Source organism: Antennarius striatus, chromosome 19 (assembly GCF_040054535.1).
Source record: "Antennarius striatus isolate MH-2024 chromosome 19, ASM4005453v1, whole genome shotgun sequence".
Taxonomy (NCBI): domain Eukaryota; kingdom Metazoa; phylum Chordata; class Actinopteri; order Lophiiformes; family Antennariidae; genus Antennarius; species Antennarius striatus.
In genome coordinates this window covers 41,513-64,902 of record NC_090794.1, presented here as the reverse complement: position 1 = coordinate 64,902, position 23,390 = coordinate 41,513, and the positions used below count along the sequence as shown (strand labels likewise).

Sequence of the window (23,390 nt, the reverse complement as noted above, 5' to 3'; positions counted from 1 at the left end):
TTAGCCGGACGGACGCGTTCCAGACGTGACTAATCGATTGCCCGATCCTCTCGTCCAGGGCGGCTCCTGTACCACCTTGTCCACATCGTTCTCAATTTAAAAGAAGACAAACGTTTTATCTGTCGTCAAGAAATTCACTTCCCCTTTCCATAATTTTTCCATTATTTTGGTTACCATGGTCTCAGCTTTAATTTGTTTATTTGCGGTTGTTATCTCAGTAGTATCGATCATTAAATGATCACAGATATATTAGGAATTTCCTTCCAAATATATTAGGAATCTAGTTGGATAGTTAACCTCCGGTAAACTGAAGTTTATTTTGAAATCCGTCCCGGAAGCAGTCGCTATCCCTTTTCCGGTGGTGACATGTCTGACAGTACCTTCAGTAGCTCGCTGTCCAGCCGGAAGTCGTCAGAAACATGTCAGTAAATCCGTAGAGTTTAAACTCTGTTTTCGTGCTCTAATCCGGCTTCTGTTCCAGGATGTTTGCGTCGGTCTGGAATTTTGTGAAACGACACAAACGGAAGTTCGTTTTCACCGGAGCTGTGCTGGGAGGTGAGTGTTAGCTCCGAGGAGCTAATAGCTTTAGCAACGGTCCCGGCTGTTACTTCAGTCTGACTCTCACCCCCCGGAACGTAAGCTCCAGTAAAGATCTTTGGAAACTACCAGAGCGTTGGTTTTGTCGAACATGAATTGGATTTGTTGTCCGTCAAACAGTTTAATCTGCATCCGGGTCCAGTGGACCCGGTTTAGCTCGTCTCCCACCAAAGCCGGGCTTTACTGAACTGAACGCGGGCAGTTCGGTGACGTAGTGACCGTTAAACTCGTTAGATGTCCGTTTAATCCGCCGGTCACCCGAGACGTGACGTCACGGTTGACCAGCGTGAAAGTCGATGTGCACACTCCTCAGGTGTGTGTGTGTGAACACACACACACACACACACACACACACTCCTCAGGGGTGTACGTTGTGTGTGTGTTCGCTGTGTGTTCTCACCTTAGGTGTGTGTGTGTGTGTGTGTGTGTGTGTGTGTGTGTGTGTGTGTGTGTGTGTGTGTGTGTGTGTGTCTCAGGCGTGTACCTGGTGGGGCGTTTCGCCCAGAGGAAGGTGAGGGAGCTCCAGGAGAAGGAGGCGTCTGAGTTCATCGCTCAGACGCGACGACAGTTCCACTTCGACAGCAACCAGAGGACGTGCAACATGACAGGTGATGACCTTTGACCTCCCTGATGATTTTTGACCTCCCTCATCCTCCTTGTCAGCAGTGATGATGACTCACCGTGGTACTGTTGTGTCTTCCAGTCCTGTCCATGCTCCCCCCCCTCAGAGAAGCCATCGTCTGCCAGCTGAACTCAGAGACGCTGACCGACCTCCTGAAGACCAGGTGACACCTCAGAATGCGGGTTCCCCTCAGGGTTCTCCTCAAGGTTCCCCTTCAAGGTTCCCCCTCAGGGTTCCCCTTAAGGTTCCCCTTCAAGGTTCCTTCTCTGGGTTCCCCCTCAGGGTTTCCCCTCTGGGTTCTTCCGGGTTCCGGAGGCTGGATACCACCGCACAGACTGGGGGGGCTGGGGGGCTGGAGATGTGCTAACTAGGGACGTGCTTAACATGTTTGGATAAACATTTGTGTTATTGATGATGTCACTGGTGGCATGTCTCCCATCAGGCCCCCCAACAAGCTGGAGATCTGGGAGGACCTGAAGATCATCAGTAAGTGTTCGTCCTGCAGCTGATCTGAAGCAGGTGCTCTTCAGGGCGGAGCTCTCATGGTCATGTGACTTCCAGGTTTCAGTCGCACCATGGTGGCCGTGTACAGCACCTGTATGCTGGTGGTCCTCCTGAGGGTCCAGCTGAACATCATTGGGGGTTACCTGTACCTGGACAGCAGCAAACAGGTGCTCCGTGTTCATGTTAGAACAGTGTTGTTACCCCCCCCCAACCCTGTCTACCATCTCTAAACATGTCTCCTCCAGACTCCTGTGGCCCCCCCTGATGTCCAGCAGCAGTACCTGTCCAGTGTCCAGCACCTCCTAGGAGATGGTAGGTTCCGTCTGTCGCTGGTGGAAGAACAAGGATGTCCGTTCACAGAAAGTCCTCCCCCAGCTCCAAAACCGACCTCCTGAACGTGATCAACACAGATTTCTTTCACCACAGATAAAGAGAAAGATCTCCGTTAATCAATCAATCAATCAGTCAGGTTTATGTCGTCAACTAAAACATAACACACCAGTTTGGATTTACTCCATTTGTTACAAATTTTCATTTATTTATTCCTGTTAGGGAATGTATGTTCCATTTACTGCTGTTAAGGAGTGTATGTTCCATTTATTCCTGTTAGGGTGGGTATATTTCAATGTGTTTCAGTGAGGTGATGCTTGTGGTGTTGGTACCAGAGCGTCTGCACCACCCACCTGCCACTTTAGTTGTTAGCATCAGCCACCGCTAGCTAACGTTCGCAAAGCAGAAGATTGCGGCCGCTCTGACAGCTGTATCTGTGTGTCCAGGTCTGACGGAGTTGACAACTGTGGTGAAGAAGGCCGTCCACAACTCCCTGGGAAGGTGAGTGGGTCTAGACCTGTCCGCACCCGTCCGTCAGGTCTGTGGTCGTCTCTAAGCACTGGGTTCCAGTCTCTGGGCTCTAGTCTGTGGTCTCTAATCTCTAGTCAGTAGTCTCTGTTCTGTAGAGTCAGTAGTCTGGTCTGTAGAGACAGTAGTCTCTGCTCTGTAGAGTCAGTAGTCTCTGGTCTGTAGAGTCCGTAGTCTCTGGTCTGTAGAGTCAGTAGTCTCTGGTCTGTAGATTCAGTAGTCTCTGGTTTGTAGAGTCAGTAGTCTCTGTAGAGTCAGTAGTCTCTGTAGAGTCAGTAGTCTCTGTAGAGTCAGTAGTCTCTGTAGAGTCAGTAGTCTCTGTAGAGTCAGTAGTCTCTGGCTTGTAGAGTCAGTAGTCTCTGGTCTGTAGAGTCAGTAGTCTCTGTAGAGTAAGTAGTCTCTAGAGTCAGTAGTCTCTGGTTTGTAGCGTCAGTAGTCTCTGGTCTGTAGAGTCAGTCGTCTCTGGTTTGTAGAGTCAGTAGCCTCTGGTTTGTAGAGTCACTAGTCTCTGGTCTGTAGAGTCAGTAGTCTCTGGTCTGTAGAGTCAGTAGTCTCTGGTTTGTAGAGTCAGTAGTCTCTGTAGAGTCAGTAGTCTCTGGCTTGTAGAGTCAGTAGTCTCTGTAGAGTCAGTCGTCTCTGGTCTGTAGAGTCAATCGTCTCTGGTCTGTAGAGTCAGTTGTCTCTGGTCTGTAGAGTCAGTCATCTCTAGAGTCAGTCGTCTCTGTAGAGTCAGTAGTCTCTGGCCTGCATTGGTCCATCTAGTCCCACAAGATAGTCTCGCCCCATGGTGGTGACTGACCAGGGGCCTAAAACCCAGTTGGCCTGCAGCTGACAGGAATGGGGATGTTTTCTTGAGCTGATCACTGATCAATGGTCTGATTGATTATTTTTTGTCAGTGTGTCTCTGAAGCAGACCATGTCTCTGTTGGACCTGGTGCAACATGTGAGCTGGATCAGAGCCGAGGTGGAGACCACCTCAGACCGACCCATGTCATGGTACCTACTGGCTGATGAGGAGAACTTGCTGGCTGATCAGGTGACTGCACGCGCGCACACACACACACACACACACACACACACACACAGTCTTCATTTATTTCCGACATGGAACTTTTTCTCAAGTGATCAGAACCGACTTAGATGAAATGTGAAACACTAGGAACTGTTTCCTCAGGAGTGGAAGAGGTAGATGTTCCACTCGTGAGGAGAAGCCCCCTCCACCAGGTCCTGAGTTTCTTGAGGAGTGGAGTAGAAGCACCTGGAACCCAGTTTTCATGTCCTTGAGGTTTAGCCTTGGCAGTGAGGTGGCGGTCCGATCTGTGGATGGCGGTCTGATCTGTGGACGGCGGTCTGATCTGTGGACGGCGGTCTGATCTGTGGACAGTGGTCCGAGGCGGTGCCTCTGGTTGACACCAGAACGTTAACCAGCTTCTCTTGTCTGCAGGCCTGTGGTCTGACTGAGGACGACGCCGTGACCATCAGACTGCTGAACGAGACCAGAGACATGTTGGACAGGTAAGTGTACAGTTGTGAACAGGAAGGCTAAAGGCAGACTCCAATAGTTTTCTGTTCTTTATTTTGGGAGACAACAGTTCTTTAATATCCCCATGTCTCCTTTTTCACTTCTGCTTCTAAACAGACAAAATAACAAATATTACCTTCCTGCTTCTCCATGTCACTGTCGGTCACATGACCTGGAGCTGCATCTCAGCACCAAAACGTCACCTCATTACAATCAACGGAATAAACTCAAAAAGAATGCCAGAAACTAAACTACAAGTAACATCACAGAATTCTAACTTGTAATATTCTTGATGTTTCAGCGTAAACAGATCACATTTAACGTTTGGACAGAAAAATAGTGGAGCAGCGCTCCCACACACAACCTACCCCCAGCAATGCAGCAAAGCATTCTGGGGGATAGACGGGAGGGGGTACGGAAGCGCAGGAGGTACAGAAACCAAGAAGCGAGTACGAGGCAAGCTTCACGTTAAAAGCAAAAGAAAATGAGAACAACAATGCCTCGATAAAAGTCACATAAATATAATAAACATTTTAACTCCATTACAGAAGCACCGTGGTCACATGACACACCTCACGAGATGACACCGTGGTCACATGACACGCCTCACGAGATGACACCGTGGTCACATGACACACCCCACTGATGGGTAGTCAGTGGAGCACTGTTAACAAGTTGACGTGATGCATGATGGGTAGAGTCACATGAAGCCTGACACCAGGCGAGTTAGTGGGTGTGTCCCTGACGGACAGCTCATGGGGGACGAAGCCCCAGGTGCAGGAACCTCATTACTGGGTCAAGTTTGTTGGTGTCTGCTTAGATGACGAACCCGCCTGACAGTCAGTGAAGGAGCTAACATGAAGCTAACAAACAGCTGAAGGCGTTACCGGTGAGAGAGTGTCTGTGTCTGCTTTACAACCACCAGACCAGGAAGAAGAAGAAGCTGTGTTGTCGTCATGGAGATTGAAGGAGAACCTGTGTTGTCGTCATGGAGATTGAAGGAGAAGCTGTGTTGTTGTCATGGAGATTGAAGGAGAAGCTGTGTTGTCGTCATGGAGATTGAAGGAGAAGCTGTGTTGTCGTCATGGAGATTGAAGGAGAAGCTGTGCTGTCGTCATGGAGATTGAAGGAGAAGCCGTGTTGTCGTCATGGAGATGGAACCAGAGGTTCAGGGTTCCTGGGAGGAGTGTTGGCCCTGAACCTGAACTTCCTGGTTTTGTTTTTTTGTGGAGAAACCCATTCAGACATGGACAGAACATGTGACCTCTTCACAGAACGCCCATGCTGGGAATGACCTGACCCCGTGACCTGACCCCATGACCCTTACCATGCACACGGGGACGGAAGAGAAGGTGTGGACACAGAGACACAGAAGCGATGTGGACGAAGGGCTGTTGTACTTCACACCCCGCCCCCCCTCGCCCCAGTGAATGTCCAGTGATCACAAGATTGGTTCAATTCCCGCTCCCGCCCAATCAGTTCAGAGTGTGAGCTGACAGTGGGAGGTGTCAGCTCACCTCCTGAGCGCTGCCGAGGTGCCCTTGAGCAAAGCTCCGCCCCCTCACAAGCTGCTCATTGGGGGTAAACCTGGTCAGAGCTGCCCGTCACTCTACCCCCCCCACTGCATGCTTACAGCCCCCTTGTGTTTGGTTGTGTCCAGGGGCCTCTACACACACACACACACACATACACACACACACACACACACACGCACGCACACACACACACACACACACACACACACACACACACACACACACAGCATCTGAAGCTAACAGGTTGACCTCTGATGTCAGACACACACAGTTATGTGTTCACACTCACCACCACACATCACCTCTGCCGCCATGTGACATCTGATGCATTTGTGTGTGTGTGTGTGTGTGTGTGTGTGTGTGTGTGTGTGTGTGTGTGTGTTTGTGCAGTCCACACTTCACGATGGTCCTCAACATCTGTCTGAACCGAGGATTTGCTCATCTCCTTGACAACCTGGCCGAGTTCTTCCACCTGCCCTCTGGTGACCACGCCCCTGGCTGCCCACCTGATAGGTCAGCTGATGAGTGAGGTCATTGTTGTGTCTTCCAACATTAATCCTGTTACTGTGAGTGAACTGTGAAGTGGTGTCGGGCCAACGGCGCTCAAGATCTGGAGCCCTGACCGGTGGAGTCTGACCCACTGGGTGACCCGGTGGGTCAGACTCCACCAGGTTGTGTCCTTGGGGTTGAGGTAATGGTCGTTCAGTCTTTCCATGACAGTGATGTCATGAGTGTGTTCTGATGAAACCAAGGGGGCCGACCGTATGTTGCTATGGATTGATCACGGTTATTGATCACTGATCGCAGTAACACTGTGTTTGTGTGTCCAGTCTGTCTGCTGCCAAGATCCCCCTGGCAAAGATCATCCCCATCATCAACGGCCAGATCAACACCGTCTGCAGTGAGGCGCCGGGCCGCTTCATTCAGGTTAGGGCCACGCCCATCCTCCAGCTGCACTGACGCCGTCATCTTTCTTTGTGACGGTCTGTGTGAATGTGAGGCTCGACCCGCTCTGACTTCCTGTTTGTCAGAGGCTCATCCGCCTATCAGTGGTCGACCTATCGGGGGTCTACCACCTATCGGGGGTCTACCACCTGTCGGGGGTCTACCACTCGTCGGGGGTCTACCACCTGTCGGGGGTCTACCACCTGTCGGTCTACCACTCGTCGGGGGTCTACCACCTGTCGGGGGTCTACCACCTGTCAGGGGTCTACCACCTATCGGGGGTGTACCACCTGTCGGGGGTCTACCACTCGTCGGGGGTCTACCACCTGTCGGGGGTCTACCACCTGTCGGGGGTCTACCACCTGTCGGTCTACCACCTGTCGGGGGTCTACCACCTGTCGGGGGTCTACCACCTGTCGGGGGTCTACCACTCGTCGGGGGTCTACCACCTGTCGGGGGTCTACCACCTGTCGGGGGTCTACCACCTGTCGGTCTACCACTCGTCGGGGGTCTACCACCTGTCGGGGGTCTACCACCTGTCGGTCTACCACTCGTCGGGGGTCTACCACCTGTCGGGGGTCTACCACCTGTCGGGGGTCTACCACTCGTCGGGGGTCTACCACCTGTCTGGGGTCTACCACCTGTCGGGGGTCTACCACCTGTCGGGGGTCTACCACCGGTCGGGGGTCTACCACCTGTCGGTCTACCACTCGTCGGGGGTCTACCACCTGTCGGGGGTCTACCACCTGTCGGGGGTCTACCACCTGTCGGGGGTCTACCACCTGTTGGGGGTCTACCACTCGTCGGGGGTCTACCACTCGTCGGGGGTCTACCACCTGTCGGGGGTCTACCACCTGTCGGGGGTCTACCACTCGTCGGGGGTCTACCACTCGTCGGGGGTCTACCACCTGTCGGGGGTCTACCACCTGTCGGGGGTCTACCACTCGTCGGGGGTCTACCACCTGTCGGGGGTCTACCACCTGTCGGGGGTCTACCACTTGTCGGGGGTCTACCACTCGTCGGGGGTCTACCACTCGTCGGGGGTCTACCACCTGTCGGGGGTCTACCACCTGTCGGGGGTCTACCACTTGTCGGGGGTCTACATGCCAACATTCAAACTTGCTCCTTTGGGGCTGTTAGCGTTACCCCTGCTACTCAAGGGAGGGTCGTTGACCCCTGAACCAGCTGTGACCTGACTAACGTGGAGTCAGAGTGAACTGAAAGGCTGAGCTGGAGACAGAGTTCATCACTGTTGCATGCTGGGTATTGCCGAGCTGGTGGTCACGCTGACCTTTGTGTGCAGGATCTCCTGATGAACGACCAGGTGAAGGAGTTTGCAGCCAGCGTCTACGAGGCCTTCAGCACGCCGCAGGAGCTGCAGAAGTAACGCCACGAGGAATTATTGAAGTAAACCTAGCGTGAACGTGTCTTCTCTGTGGAGCATTGACAGCAATGCATCCTGGGAGCTGGAGTTGAACCCCAACGGACCCGTCCACAGAGGGCGGAGGTGATCTTCATGTCAGCATCAGAGACCATCAGAACCTGGACGAGTTTGGTCCGCGTCTCAGCTGCTGTTGTGGTTCTGGTGGAATCTGATTCACGTTGTCGAATTTTGGTCCGTGTTCATGAGTGACTCGGGGAGGAAACGGGGAGGAAATGGGGAGAAACGGGAGGAAACGGGAGGAAACGGGGAGAAACGGTGGCTCCTAGTTCAAAGCCCCATTGGAAGGGAGTGGGTTTCTGAGAGGGAACGAGAAAATAAAAGTTCACGACTGTCGGACGAGTGTCATCATGTTACTGCACTCTGTTACCACGACTACCCCTCCACCCCCCCGTAGCAGATATGATGTCATGCTATCAAGGGTGTGGTCTTACCATCTGATAACCAGTGAAACACACTTGGGTGCTCCATGTTTGGCAGAACTGGACCTGCATTCCTGACTGGGGTCCACTAGTTCTACTGGTTCCAGTAGTTTTATTGGTTCTATTGGTTCTACCAGAGGTGACCAGCAAGACCAGCAGGCAGCAGATGACTCACACGCTACACTATGACATCATCATCCTCACTTACTCTGTGTGTGTGTGTGTGTGTGTGTGTGTGTGTTTGTGTGTGTGTGTGTGTGTGTGCGCGCGCGCAATTGATCCTCACTGAGCCGCATCCCTATTGGTTGCTTGCTGTCAGGCTTCATGATGAGGCCACTGCTGATTGGACGCCATCTGATCTGTTGTGGTCTGATGATGCAGGATGAGGTCACAGGAGGTGATGTCATACACCTGAGACAGATGGACAGAAATAAAACAAGCATGATGATAGGAATGACGCTGTCCAGGTCATAGACCGGTCCAGCTGTCCATCAGGTGTGTCCGTGGGACTTGGAGTCCTACAAAATAAAAGCATGTGAATGTGATGTTCTGTGTGATGTCAGCACATCATCGGACTATGGCTCCCGACCTTTATCCCTTGCTCAAGGTCATGTCATTGCCAGCAGCTGCGAAGGCCTTCAAAGGCTGAAGGGTTTGTAACGGGACAGTTCTACATCCTGACATTCTGAGTGATGTCATCAAGTGTACATGACAACAGGGTTACATGGGCTCCAACCAGGTCACATGATTCTTACCTGAGGAACCCAACCTAACCCTAACCCACCCCTAACCCAACCCCTAACTTTAACCGACCCTAACCCCTAACCCTAACCGACCCTGACCTAACCGACCCTAACCCCTAACCCTTACCCCTAACCGACCCTATCCCCTAACCCTAACCGACCCTAACCCTTGACCCTAACCTAACCGACCCTAACCCTAACACAAACTAACCCTGACCCAACCCCCATGTGCACAATCAGAGGTTAAATTTAGTAGTGACCATCATGGCTGATGGCAGGAACATATTAATACACACAGTGACATCACAACAGCTCCACAGCTGGTGGTCCTGGTAGTCCACATCCGTGTCCTTGGAGCCTCTGACTGGGTGTGTTCTCGTCCCAGCTGTGTCCACGTGGGGGACCGGATCATCACTTTGGATATGTTGAGCATTTTTAAACAGTATTTACACTGATTTTTTTCTTTATTAAGCTGATGTGATCAATAATGTTATTGATATTTTTTAATGATAAATTTTACTAATAAAATTTATCAATAACCGGAACTGCTTTTTTGGCTCAGGTTTCGTTTGCAGCCTTTTTATATTAAAGATATTTCTAAAAAAAATCACACATTTTTAATTTCTTTGTCCCAGATATCATGTAAACTAGCAGAAATGCGCCGCTGTTAATAACAGTCCTCCAGAGGAGGAACCAGACACACCCAGAACCATTGGGACTGGAAAACCTGAAGTTAAACTGACTCTGGTTTGATTCTGTTATTTCATTCAGCACTCAGCTGTCTGGACAGCTGTTACAGGTTTAAGAATGGGATGCGGCCCTGCATCGGTCTCATCTGCCCACCCTCCTGTCTACATGCCACTCTGCAGGGTGTGAAGTTTTTGTCACTATGGCAACGACCATGTCAACATAAACAGCAATGGGGTGAGAGGAGCGCAGCCGCAGAACGAACCTTCAGTAAGCAATGCACTGACATAAGTGTGTGTGTGTGTGTGTGTGTGTGTGTTAAATAAACGTCGACACATCCTCACCAACAGGTTTGGCCGGTGGGACTGTGGGGCGCCAAGGACGTGAATCTGGGAAGTCTCAGATTAATCACACTGATAGATCCTATTGATAAAGATGTGAACTGGTGGCTGAGATGTGAGGGTTCAATCAATCAACTTATATTTATGTAGCGCTTCATCACATCTGATGACATTTATTTCAAAGCGCTTTACAGACAGAAAACCAATAATGCCCTCCAGAGCAGCATAAGCAACGGTGTCGTGGAAGAACTCCCTCATTGAGGAAGAAACTCCAGGCAGGACCCAGACTCTGGAGGGCGGTCATCCACCTTGACCTGTTGGTTGGGAAATAGAAATACACTGGGGAAAAAAGATAGGTCAATTAAAAGAGACAGAGAGAGAGAGGGTTCACCTCCTGAGCACCGCTGAGGTGCCCTTGAGCATCGAACCCACAATGACTCCTTGTCAACATGAAGGTAAACACTTGTTGTTGTTTAGATGAAGGTAAACACTGACTTGTTGTTTAGATGAAGGTAAACACTGACTTGTTGTTTAGATGAAGGTAAACAATGACTTGTTGTTTAGATGAAGGTAAACACTTGTTGTTGTTTAGATGAAGGTAAACACTTGTTGTTGTTTAGATGAAGGTAAACACTGACTTGTTGTTTAGATGAAGGTAAACACTTGTTGTTATTTAGATGAAGGTAAACACTTGTTGTTGTTTAGATGAAGGTAAACACTTGTTGTTGTTTAGATGAAGGTAAACACTGACTTGTTGTTTAGATGAAGGTAAACACTTGTTGTTGTTTAGATGAAGGTAAACACTGACTTGTGATGATGAGTTGATGAGAGAATTGTTTTAGGTTTATTCTAGACTGATTCCTGGATTTATTAGGTTGATTTAAGATTGACCCAAAGCTGAAATACAGTGATTAAGTCAAGTTTTCATAACAACATAACTGATTCTAGATCAATGATTATAATTTTATTTTACAGATTGAAAGATTTCAAAGGATTTTAGAGAATTAGGGGGTAGAATGTAGAACGTTTGTAGTCTTAATTCAGGTTGACTAAAGTTGATTCAAGACTGCGCGCACACACACACACACACACACCCACACAGACGCACACACACACACACACACACACACAGACGCACGCACCCACACACACACACACACACACACCCACACACGTACACGCACACGCACGCACAAACACACACACACACCCACACACACACACACGCACGCACACACACACCCACCCACACACGTACACGCACGCGCACGCACACACACACACACACACCCACACACAAGCACACACACACACACCCACACACACACGTACACGCACACGCACGCACACACACACACACACACCTACACACACACACACACACACACACACACACACACACACACACACACACACACACGCTCCAATTGCTCCACTCTGTGGGGGGTGGTGGGGGAGGGGGGATTTCCCGGATATCCCACGAATCACAACCAGAAGATGTGGAGGAGGCGGAGCTGCAGCTTCCCGGAAAGGATGACGCAACCTGAAGGAGGGATGGAGAGAAGAGGAAGAGGACAAACGACCAGTAGATGGATGATTACTACACTTGTTACTGTTTTACAGTATTTATATTTATATATTGATATATTTATATTTATATTTCTGATGTCATGTCTGGAATCATTCGGTCAGTTTCCTGTTTGTGTTTTCATGAATGATAGAATATAAACTAATGACTGTTTGACTCGTCTGTTCACAACAGAACCCTAACCCATCAGCAGCTTCTGTTCCAGGAAACAGTCTGATCCTAATGGCTGGACGGGAAACCAATGAACACTGGGCATTAGTTACTATGGCAACACAAACAGTGACATCACTGTCTAATCAACCCTACATAGCCCTAACACCCAACTCTAGCCCTAACCCCTTACCCCAACCCCTAACCCTACCTAACCCACTCTAGCCCCTAACCCTAACCCCTAACCCTAACTACCTCTAACCCTAATCCCTACCCCTAACCCCTAACTCTAACTCTACCTCTAACCCTAACCCTAACCCCTAACCCCTAACCCTAACCCCTAACTCTAACCCTAACCCTAACCCCTAACTCTAACCCTAACCCTAACCCCTAACCCTAAACCCCTAACTCTAACCCTAACCCTAACCCCTAACTCTAACCCTAACCCCTAACCCAAACCCCTAACTCTAACCCTAATCCCTAACTCTAACCCTAACCCCTAACTCTCACTCTAACTCTACCTCTAACCCTAACCCCTAACTCTAACCCTAACTCTAACCGTAACCCCTAACTCTAACCCTAACCCTAACTCTAACCCCTAACCCTAACCCCTAACTCTAACCCTAACCCCTAACTCTAACCCTAACCCCTAACTCTAACCCTAAACCCCTAACCCTAACTCTACCTCTAACCCTAACCCTAACTCTAACCCCTAACTCTAACCCTAACCCCTAACCCCTAACCCTAACCCCTAACTCTAACCCTAACCCCTAACTCTAACCCTAACCCTAAACCCCTAACCCTAACTCTACCTCTAACCCTAGCATCTAACTCTAACTCTAACCCCTAACTCTAACCCTAACTCTAACCCCTAACTCTAACCCTAACCCCTAACCCTAAACCCCTAACTCTAACTCCTAACCCTAACCCCTAACTCTAACCGTAACCCCTAACCTTAGCCCTAACCCCCTAACCCCTAACTCTAACCCTAACCCCTAACCCTAACCCCTAACCCTAACCCCTAACCCTAAACCAACCCCTAACCCCTAACCCTAACCCTAAACCAACCCCTAACCCCTAACCCCTCAGTTTGAACAAGTTGATTTGAATAAAACAGACGTTAAAATCCTGTCTTTACTTTTGATTCATTGGAGTTTAATTTTTCTTTATCTCAAATGTTTTGTTCATTGTTTACAAAATCTGCTTTGTTTTCCAGAGAGAAACAAACTAACAAACAAACAAACAAACAAACAAAGAACGGAGCAGGTGAGGAGTGGATGGGGGCTCTGTCCTCTTCTGGGGGGGGCTGTCATTTTATGAGGGGGGGCTGTTCTCTTATGGGGGGCTTGTCCCCTTATGGGGGGCTGTCCTCTTATGGGGGGGCTGTCATTTTATGAGGGGGGGCTGTCCTCTTATGGGGGGGCTGTCCCCTTATGGGGGGCTGTCCTCTTATGGGGGGGCTGTCATTTTATGAGGGGGGGCTGTCCCCTTATGGGGGGGCTGTTCTCTTATGGGGGGCTGTCCCCTTATGCCTCAGTGTTGCTCATTTCATCATCGCAGGATAATCCTTCTATAAATAGGATGACGTCAGCCCTTGTCTCTCTAGTAGCATTCCTCATGACGTAGCAGGCCCCGCCCCACCCGGTCCGTTTAAGAGCGGGTGATGCAACGCACTGAGCACACGCGCCACCGACGAGCCCGAGAGCGATCGGTAACGGACCCTACCGGACCCTACCGGACCCTACCGGACCCTACCGGACTCTACCGGACCCTAACGGTCTCCGGTTCACCCAGCTGAACAGGTAGGTGTGAGGGGGGGCTCCTGTAACCGGACTGACCGGAACTCGTACCGATCCCTGATTACTGATGAGAGCGATCAGCTGTTCGCGTCAAAGTTTCTTCTGAATTCTTCCGGTTTCGTTCATGACCTAGTCACGTGACGGGGTCGAACTCAACCGGAATAATAATTGACATTTCTGATCCTTTAAGGGACGTTAACGGTTCCGTCGTGGACTTTATTCGGTTCTGATCGCTGATAATCACTCCTATTGATCTACCGGCATAGAGCGCTCGGTAATAAATCAGTGATAAAGTTCCGTTACCGGTCCGGTACCGGTATTCCCGCCTGTTTGTTTACTCGTGATGACGGAGGTCTGTATCATGACTCAGCAAAAACTACAGCAGCGCCACGTGAATTACCTGCGGTCAGACCTGTGACGTCCCGTGACGTCAGCTTGTGTGTTTCTCTTCCGTGAACGTTCCGGTCAGATCAGTTTCCGGTCAGAGCTTCTTTAATCTGACTTTTACTTTGAAGTAACCACAGCCTTTATTTTGAAGTTTCAATTACATTTTTGATTTGATTGAAAAGAAACCAACAAAATGATTTCAGTCGAAAACAATTTTACACGTTGACGTGATCAAAGGTCCGTTTAGCCCCGGAAAGAGTTCCTGGGTCAGGATTAGGGTTAGGATTAGGATTAGGGTCAGGATTAGGATTAGGGTTAGATCAGGGTTAGGGTTAGAGTTAATCTAAGGCCTGTTGGGGCAGTATGGCCACAGAGGGGGCGGGGCTAAGGTTGGCTCTCAGGGGACTTGTCTTTTCTCCAGAATGATGCTGCAGCACTCGGGCCCCTCGCTGGCTGATGTCAGCCTCTCGGCCCTCGTCCCCTGCTTGTCCCCCCCGAGGACGCTCACCCTGGAGGACTTCACCAGCTTCACCCCCGCCGTGAAGGACGAGCTGCGTCTGGCCATCCAGAGCAAGCGTCTGTCCAACGGGCTCAGCGCCGACCTGAGCTCTGATGGCTCCAGCTCCGACCGGGGCCCCGAGCGCCCGGGGGCCGACGGGGCCAGGAGAGAGGTGAGACCTTTAGCACCGGTCTCTGACCCTGACCCTGACCCCCGACTGACTCCTAAGACCTAACCGCTAACCCGACCCTAACCCTGCCCCCGACTCCTAACCCGACCCTAACCCTAATCCTGACGCCTGACCCTGACTCCTTAGACTTGACCCTGATCCTGACCCCTAACCCTGACCCCTAACTCTGGCTGTCAGATCCTTCCCCAGGAGCACGAGAGGAGGAAACGACGGAGGGAGAGGAACAAAATCGCTGCTGCCAAGTGTCGCAACAAGAAGAAGGAGAAGACGGAGTCGCTGCAGAAGGTGAGTCCGTCCAATCGGCTCCAGGAACAGGACTGACCCTGAATCCAGAGCAGGTGGAGCCTGTTCCTGTTGGAGCGCCGCCTGAAGGTGGTTCTGTGTTGGTGTAGAACAGAGGGACTGATCTGTCCTCCCCCCAGGAGTCGGAGAAGCTGGAGGGGGTGAACGCCGACCTGAAGGCTCAGATCCAGGAGCTGAAGCAGCAGAAGCAGCAGCTGGTCTACATGCTCAACCTGCACCGGCCCACCTGCATCGTCCGGGCGCAGAACGGACAGACGCCGGAGGACGAGAGGAACCTGTTCATCCAGCAGCTCCAGGAGAGCACGCTCCAAAGCCCCGCCCCCTGCAGCAGCCACACCTCTGACTCCGCCCCCACAGCGGCTTTGGACACAGGCTTTCTGAGCCTCAGCCACGTCATCTGCCCCGCTCACCTATGAGCCAGGTGTGTCCACTGGCTCCGCCCCCCGCTGCCACTGGGTGGAGTCTCCACTCGTGTGAACACAAAGCTGCGATTGGACGACATTGAGCTGACCTTGACTTTATGTCGACAAGAGATGCTTAAGACAAAAACAAGACATGATTTTGTTTTATATTACCTGGTATGTCGAGTAGATGAGTAACATCATCATTCACACACACACACACACGTGTGTGTGTGTGTGTGTGAATGATGATGTGTGTGTGTGTGTGTGTGTGTGTGTTCCGGGATCTGTGTATTTAAAGAGTTGTTTGTTTTGTATCAGAAGAGTTGTTTATTTATTCAATAGTCTGCTGGTCTTTTATCCGGATTAACTGCTGCTGTTAGGTTAACTCCAGGTTAACTCTAACCTAACCCGTCCTGAGGACGGTGGTTTCCTCTGGTTCTGATGATGGTTCAGTCAAAGCACTGCTCAGCCTGCCCTCATGGAGAACCGCTGGAACGGAAACATCCGTCGGTGTTAACATACACCATATCGTCTGTGTGCACCTACACTGTAGGACCTACACCGTACCGTCGGTGTAGGTCATCATCCATCAACAGCCTAAGTGATGAAGTGATTCCATGTCATTGACACCCGACTCACTGACTGAGAGTTGTTGTACCTTAAAACCATAACCCCTAACCCTAACTCCTAACCATAACCCCTAACCCTAACCACTATCGCTAACCCTAACCCAGTACTTCTCAATTATTTTCCATCATGCCCCCCTGGCAAGAAGAAAACAATTCACCCCCACTCTGCTACTATAACATCAATTTTCTATATTATTAATAGTTCACCTCTGCATAACATTGTATATCCTTATTAACATTAGAGAAAACAAAAAAAATATAGTTCAACCCCTAGTTCAATAATTCAATAATTTAAACATTTTGTCAAAAACAGAAAAGTTTTAAGTGCATTAATTTGCCTTAAATAAATAAAACCTTGTTTCAACTGTAAACATTTTTGACCAAGTTATTGCACCATTTGATACTGAAAAAAACACCTTTTTTTAACAAATTCAAATTCAGTTCAGAAACATTAATTGAGGAGCACAATATATAAAACAATTTAACCTACAAAACAAATAGTTTTCTTTTTTAATGTATTTTTTAATCAGAATGAGGAAGTCAGGATTAATAAATCAGGATTAATGTCTACAATGACTTTGTTCAGGCTCACATCTGTTCAAAGGTTTGAAGCATGAAACTGAACTCTCAGGTCCTCTGCTATAGTGGTGGTGGTGGGGTCAATGTTTCAGCTCCTCTGCTATGTTGGGGGGGGTCACTGAGCAGTTTGGTACCCCTCCTTATCTGATGTTCACTGCAGCAGCATCACTAACAGGATGATTGTTGCTGACATTCAGGACGTTTCACTGAATAAACTCCAACTGATCAGCTGATTGGATGTGATGTCTTTAGTCCATAGTGACAACAAACGTAACTCCGGTCAGTGTCTCGTTAGCCTAACGCTCTACTTCAGAGGGGCGTGGCCCAGGTGAAGGAGGCGTGGACCAGTGGAGCTCATTTAACATACTGCAGCCGGAGGCCTGAAACGAAGCGTTTGGTGAGGACCACTTTCTTAACTTCAGTATTCAAGTTAAGGTTGTTCAGTATTTCCGTACGTCTGTTAAAAATGCAAGGTGTCATTTCCACTCGGTCTCCGTCTCTCACTGCAAACATCAATGCAGACACTACTAATTAGAGATGTAACCTGATGACTACGACTAGATACTAAAACACATGTTGAGTGTGAATACCTTGTAATGAGAATGTCTGCTGTGTTGGTGGATTCAAGGAAATAACATCAGAGCAGCCAGGAGCCGCAAGACCACCCTGATTGGCTGATGGATGGGCGTGGATAGGGCTCGGGTTTGGATTAGGGCTGTTTGAGTTAGGGTTCAGGTTAGGGCTGAGTTAGGGCTTGGGTTAGTTTTGGGGTTGGGTAAGGGCTCAGTTTGGGTTAGGGTTCGGGTTGAGTTAGGGTTTGGTTTAGGTCTCAGGTTGGATCAGGATTAAAGATTAAATCCACTTTATTTAGCACTCAGTGGGGAAATTATCTTTAGACTCCACTTGGTACATGCATATACTGTATATAGGTGTTAAAGCACACAAAAAATGTGTACAGTCCCCTGAAACAGACACAACACACTAGGGGCCTAACTCAACTCGGGCTGAGTTAGGGCTCGAGTCGGGTTAGAGCTCAGGTTGAGTTAGGGTATGGGTTAGGGTCTAGGTTGGGTTTGGGTCCGGGTGGAGCTGGGTTAAGGTTAGGGTTGGGTTAGGGTTCAGGTTGGGTTAGGGTCCTGGTGGAGCTGGACACATCAGGGTAACATCAGGAAACGACTGAAGTGGACGAAGCCAAAGGAGAGAAGGAACAAACAGGAAGCTCTTTTGTCAACATTTTTTATTCATCAGGAAATGTCTGAAATATTTCTACAACAATCAATTGTGATCAGGATCATGACGTCAGAATGAGTCACACCTCGTTATGATGGCTCACAGCACCCCCCACAGGATTACCGGTGTGTTCCAGCAACCAGTTACTCCAATCAGACCAGTAAGTGGATCCTACACACACTCACAGGTTTCTTCCTTTTTTATTGTAGTGTGTCAGAAGGCAAAATGTTTAAAAGCTGGGTTTTGTCAGGTCGTTGGTTCTCAGTGTCGTCAGAGTGAGAAGAGCCTGAACCTCTGGAGGAAACTATGGCTTCAATCATTTCTTTTCTTCACTTTATTTTAGTGCAGATGACATCAGGAGAACATCACTATGGTGATGGAAAACATCACTTTGGAGATGGAGAACATCACTGTGGTTTGGAGATGGAGAACGTTCTCTTTGCGGACACGTAGCCGTCTGCAGCGGCTGCATCTTCTACCGATCTCTTCATTTCCTGTCTGCTCCTCACGGCAGCAGGAAAGTCATGTGATCGACTCCCACAGCCCAACACTTCTCTGTGGATCTCCACGCTGCTGGAACTGGAGTTCATGTTGAGAACCTCACGGAGGCCCTCAGCTTGTTGGTGAAGGGTCCTGATCGACTACAAGACAAGAAGACAATCAGTGGGGCGTCGCTGAAGATGGGTCGCAACCCCCCCGTTCTGGTGTTACCTTGACGACCTGTTGGGCCTGCTTCACCATCACAGGAGCTGCTGCTGAGAGATCCTTCATGATGGCCTCTGGTGAGACACAGACAGGAGCACTGATTACTGACATGGGGTTGTGTCAGTTGTGCTATTGGGGGTGGGGTGGGGGGTTTCTAATCTGTTGGAATGTGTGATTGATTATTGGTGACAACCTTGATCAGGATGATTGGTGTGTGGTGGAGGTTTGAGGTGGTGCTCAAACAGGACCTGAAACCCAGAAACACAGATTTGAGTCGACTGAAGGTTCTAGTCAGGAACATTAAAGACTGTGGCGTCATGGCAACGGGAACCTTTGTTTCCATTGAAAAAGAGAACAAGGAGCTGATGGAGGATGGATGATGGATGGATTATGGTTGGGTGGAAAATGGATGGATGCACACGCTTCCTGCCCCTCTCCCTTGCTCCTTCCAGACTGGGACACGCCCTGCAGGAAGTGGCTTCCTGTGAGTCTCACCATGAGTTTGCGTTCCGCCTTGAGGGCATGGATGACGTGGGGCAGAATCTGTCGGGGGTAGCATCGGCGTCTCCAGCTCGTGTCCACGATGGCGTCGTCCAGGAGACTCTCCAGCTCTGAGAGGACAAAAACAGAGAAAAGAACGTTTCCACATGGTGAACTGGGTCAGAACCTCCAGGCCCGTCCTCAGTCACCTTCCACATCAGGAGCCTCGTCCCATGGCCGCCCGTCCACCAGCACATTCTCCTGGACCCCCGCCTCAAAGCTCTGCACAGAAAGCATCGATGACTGAGCTGGGGTCAGCAGCCTGACCCTGACCCGACCCCAACCCCCACCACCTGACCCTCTCACAATCGACAGTTTAGTGCCAAAACCCTTCCCGTTATCTGCCCAGTACACACAGCTGGACCAGAATTCTGTGCTTCTGAACGTCGGGCCGATCGAGTTCAGGGATTGGCGTCGCCATGCCGCATCGCATTCGGTTCATTCTTCCCCTTTACACACAACGCTCAATGCTACAGCGAGCAGGAAGGCTGACGCCCACTTCGGCAGTCATCTGCTTGGCTACTTACCTGGTGCTACCCCCCCGTTGGACTGCCCACCTGAACAGTTCACTAGAACATCACACGTGTTGTTCCTGCAGTCGGTGCTGTCACTACTGCTGTGACAGCACCAGTAACCAGCTTCACTTCCAAAGACTGCTGGAACCTGTGGAGCTGCATGTATCGTTTACTCTGACATTCGGTTCCATACTCGTGTACTAGTTTATTTAATTCCATACTCGTGTACTAGTTTCCTTAGTTCCATACTCGTGTACTAGTGTATTTAGTTCCATATTCGTGTACTAGTTTAGTTCCATACTCGTGTACTAGTTTAGTTCCATACTCGTGTACTAGTTTAGTTCCATACTCGTGTACTAGTGTATTTAGTTCCATATTCGTGTACTAGTTTAGTTCCATATTCGTGTACTACTTTAGTTCCATACTCGTGTACTAGTTTAGTTCCATACTCGTGTACTAGTTTAGTTCCATACTCGTGTACTAGTTTAGTTCCATATTCGTGTACTAGTTTAGTTCCATACTCGTGTACTAGTTGAGTTCCATACTCCTTTACTAGTTTAGTTCCATACTCGTGTACTAGTTTAGTTCCATACTCGTGTACTAGTTTAGTTCCATACTCGTGTACTAGTTGAGTTCCATACTCGTGTACTAGTTGAGTTCCATACTCGTGTACTAGTTTAGTTCCATACTCGTGTACTAGTTTAGTTCCATACTCGTGTACTAGTTCCATACTCGTGTACTAGTTTAGTTCCATACTCGTGTACTAGTGTATTTAGTTCCATACTCGTGTACTAGTTTAGTTCCATACTCGAGTACTAGTTTAGTTCCATACTCGTGTACTAATTTAGTTCCATACTCGTGTACTAGTTTAGTTCCATACTCGTGTACTAGTTTAGTTCCATACTCGTGTACTAGTTTAGTTCCATACTCGTGTACTAGTTTAGTTCCATACTCGTGTACTAGTTTAGTTCCATACTCGTGTACTAGTGTATTTAGTTCCAAACTCGTGTACTAGTTTAGTTCCATACTCGTGTACTAGTTTAGTTCCATACTCGTGTACTAGTTTAGTTCCATACTCGTGTACTAGTTTAGTTCCATACTCGTGTACTAGTTTAGTTCCATACTCGTGTACTAGTTTAGTTCCATACTCGTGTACTAGTTGAGTTCCATACTCGTGTACTAGTTGAGTTCCATACTCGTGTACTAGTTTAGTTCCATACTCGTGTACTAGTTTAGTTCCATACTCGTGTACTAGTTTAGTTCCATACTCGTGTACTAGTTCCATACTCGTGTACTAGTTTAGTTCCATACTCGTGTACTAGTGTATTTAGTTCCATACTCGTGTACTAGTGTATTTAGTTCCATACTCGTGTACTAGTTTAGTTCCATACTCGTGTACTAATTTATTTCCATACTCGTGTACTAGTTTAGTTCCATACTCGTGTACTAGTTTAGTTCCATACTCGTGTACTAGTTTAGTTCCATACTCGTGTACTAGTGTATTTAGTTCCATACTCGTGTACTAGTTTAGTTCCATACTCGTGTACTAGTTTAGTTCCATACTCGTGTACTAGTTTAGTTCCATATTCGTGTACTAGTTTAGTTCCATACTCGTGTACTAGTTTAGTTCCATACTCGTGTACTAGTTTAGTTCCATACCCGTGTACTAGTTTAGTTCCATACTCGTGTACTAGTTGAGTTCCATACTCGTGTACTAGTTTAGTTCCATACTCGTGTACTATTTTAGTTCCATACTCGTGTACTAGTTTAGTTCCATACCCGTGTACTAGGTTAGTTCCATACTCGTGTACTAGTTGAGTTCCATATTCGTGTACTAGTTTAGTTCCATACTCGTGTACTAGTTTAGTTCCATACTCGTGTACTAGTTTAGTTCCATACTCGTGTACTAGTTTAGTTCCATACCCGTGTACTAGTTTAGTTCCATACCCGTGTACTAGTTGAGTTCCATACTCGTGTACTAGTTTAGTTCCATACTCGTGTACTAGTTTAGTTCCATACTCGTGTACTAGTTTAGTTCCATACTCCTGTACTAGTTTAGTTCCATACTCGTGTACTAGTGTATTTAGTTCCATACTCGAGTACTAGTTTAGTTCCATACTCGTGTACTAATTTAGTTCCATACTCGTGTACTAGTTTATTTAATTCCATACTGGTGTACTAGTTTCCTTAGTTCCATACTCGTGTACTAGTGTATTTAGTTCCATATTCGTGTACTAGTTTAGTTCCATACTCGTGTACTAGTTTAGTTCCATACTCGTGTACTAGTTTAGTTCCATACTCGTGTACTAGTTTAGTTCCATACTCGTGTACTAGTTCCATACTCGTGTACTAGTTTAGTTCCATACTCGTGTACTAGTGTATTTAGTTCCATACTCGTGTACTAGTTTAGTTCCATACTCGAGTACTAGTTTAGTTCCATACTCGTGTACTAATTTAGTTCCATACTCGTGTACTAGTTTAGTTCCATACTCGTGTACTAGTTGAGTTCCATACTCGTGTACTAGTTTAGTTCCATACTCGTGTACTAGTTTAGTTCCATACTCGTGTACTAGTGTGGTTTTGGTGAAAGTGACGTGACGGCTGATCACACGGGTCACACCCGGTCCAGGTCCTTGTTGTGTGAAGGTTCGTCCGTCATCAGCCGCTGAACACCGAACCCGAACCGGAACCCGGGAACCGGATGGAGGGTTCTTCACGGATCGTTTGAGTGAATACTTCACACCGTTATTCTGTGACGTCATACCCAGTCACCTGGCGGAGGTCACAAAGTCCCCGCCCGGTGTTGTGTCGGTGTGTTCGGCTTCCCGTTAGCATCATGCTAACAGCGTGACGCACCGCTAGCAGCTCCTGCAGTAACATTCGTCTGGTGTCCGGTCCGACGTCCTCCTGTCCGTCCAGAACCCTCTTTATCACTTGCTGGTATCGATCGATCTGATCGATCACTCGTCTCTTGGAGGGAACCTGAACTCTGTACTCCACGCTTCCTTCATCACCGCGGATTCTGCTCTCAGGCTCCATCTTTTCCGCCAACACTGTTTTGAATAAAACCGGAAATTCGTTGGCAATTTCCGTGTCCGACCGTAAATCTTCCGGAAAAAGCATTTAGTGGAGCAGAAGAGTTCCGCTCGTTGTGCGTTAATAATAGTTCGATCCTCATTTCCTCGCTGCTGGGTTCTTACGGCGACACGTGATCTGTGACGCGTCGCCCTCACGACTCAATCCACTTCCGCAAAACGCTCAGGTCTGTCAATCCGTGAACTGCGGGGGTGGCCCCTCCTGCTATCGTGGCCCCGGCCCCGCCCCGTATCTTGGCCCCCTGCCACCCCTGCTATCGTGTCTCCCCGGCCCTTCTTCCTAACGTGGCCCCCGGCCCCACCCTGTATTTTGCCCCCCAGCCCCTCCTATCGTGGCCCCTGGCCCTTCTTCCTATGGTGGCTCCTCGTTCCCTTTCAATCGTCCCACCGCCCTCCATAAATGGTCAGAAATGGTTCTACTGGGCTGAGAGGATTAATCTCAAATAAAGAAAGCGAATTCTATTCTGTTTACAGAGGTTGTTTTGTTATTTACAGAGGTTGTTTTGTTATTTACAGAGGTTGTTTTGTTATTTACAGAGGTTGTTTTGATGTTTACAGAG

General features: G+C 48.8%; 3 protein-coding genes across 9 annotated transcripts; 2 read left to right on the top strand and 1 right to left on the bottom strand.

Annotated features, from left to right (window-relative positions):
* The first annotated feature begins 335 nt into the window (after window positions 1-335).
* Window positions 336-8,363, top strand: pex3 (peroxisomal biogenesis factor 3). 3 transcript variants are annotated; one of them, XM_068342982.1, is made up of 12 exons: window positions 336-421; window positions 1,074-1,205; window positions 1,301-1,382; window positions 1,662-1,705; window positions 1,781-1,890; window positions 1,969-2,035; window positions 2,500-2,554; window positions 3,479-3,617; window positions 4,026-4,096; window positions 6,029-6,163; window positions 6,469-6,565; window positions 7,887-8,363. In XM_068342982.1, exons 1-12 carry the CDS (start codon window positions 367-369, stop codon window positions 7,968-7,970), a joined length of 1,071 nt encoding a protein of 356 aa, XP_068199083.1. In that variant the 5' UTR covers window positions 336-366; the 3' UTR covers window positions 7,971-8,363. The 3 variants fall into 3 exon arrangements, with proteins under 3 accessions (XP_068199083.1, XP_068199082.1, XP_068199081.1); XM_068342981.1 differs by having other exon boundaries at window positions 357-555; window positions 6,029-6,151; XM_068342980.1 differs by having other exon boundaries at window positions 357-555.
* A 5,236-nt stretch (window positions 8,364-13,599) lies between these two features.
* Window positions 13,600-15,878, top strand: atf3 (activating transcription factor 3). Of its 2 annotated transcripts, XM_068343138.1 has the most exons (4): window positions 13,600-13,757; window positions 14,563-14,812; window positions 15,008-15,115; window positions 15,253-15,878. In XM_068343138.1, exons 2-4 carry the CDS (start codon window positions 14,564-14,566, stop codon window positions 15,547-15,549), a joined length of 654 nt encoding a protein of 217 aa, XP_068199239.1. In that variant the 5' UTR covers window positions 13,600-13,757; window position 14,563; the 3' UTR covers window positions 15,550-15,878. The 2 variants fall into 2 exon arrangements, with proteins under 2 accessions (XP_068199239.1, XP_068199240.1); XM_068343139.1 differs by lacking the exon at window positions 13,600-13,757 and having other exon boundaries at window positions 13,764-14,812.
* A 2,019-nt stretch (window positions 15,879-17,897) lies between these two features.
* nsl1 (NSL1 component of MIS12 kinetochore complex) lies at window positions 17,898-23,390 on the bottom strand. 4 transcript variants are annotated; one of them, XM_068343244.1, is made up of 6 exons: window positions 22,508-23,110; window positions 19,370-19,442; window positions 19,176-19,291; window positions 18,874-18,928; window positions 18,687-18,754; window positions 17,898-18,616 (listed from the first exon to the last, which is right to left on the bottom strand). In XM_068343244.1, the coding sequence occupies exons 1-6, from the start codon at window positions 22,856-22,858 to the stop codon at window positions 18,383-18,385; spliced, it is 897 nt and encodes a 298-aa protein (XP_068199345.1). In that variant the 5' UTR covers window positions 22,859-23,110; the 3' UTR covers window positions 17,898-18,382. The 4 variants fall into 4 exon arrangements, 3 of the variants coding, with proteins under 3 accessions (XP_068199345.1, XP_068199346.1, XP_068199350.1); XM_068343245.1 differs by having other exon boundaries at window positions 17,907-18,616; window positions 22,592-23,086; XR_011038996.1 differs by having other exon boundaries at window positions 18,477-18,616; window positions 19,012-19,291; window positions 22,508-23,386.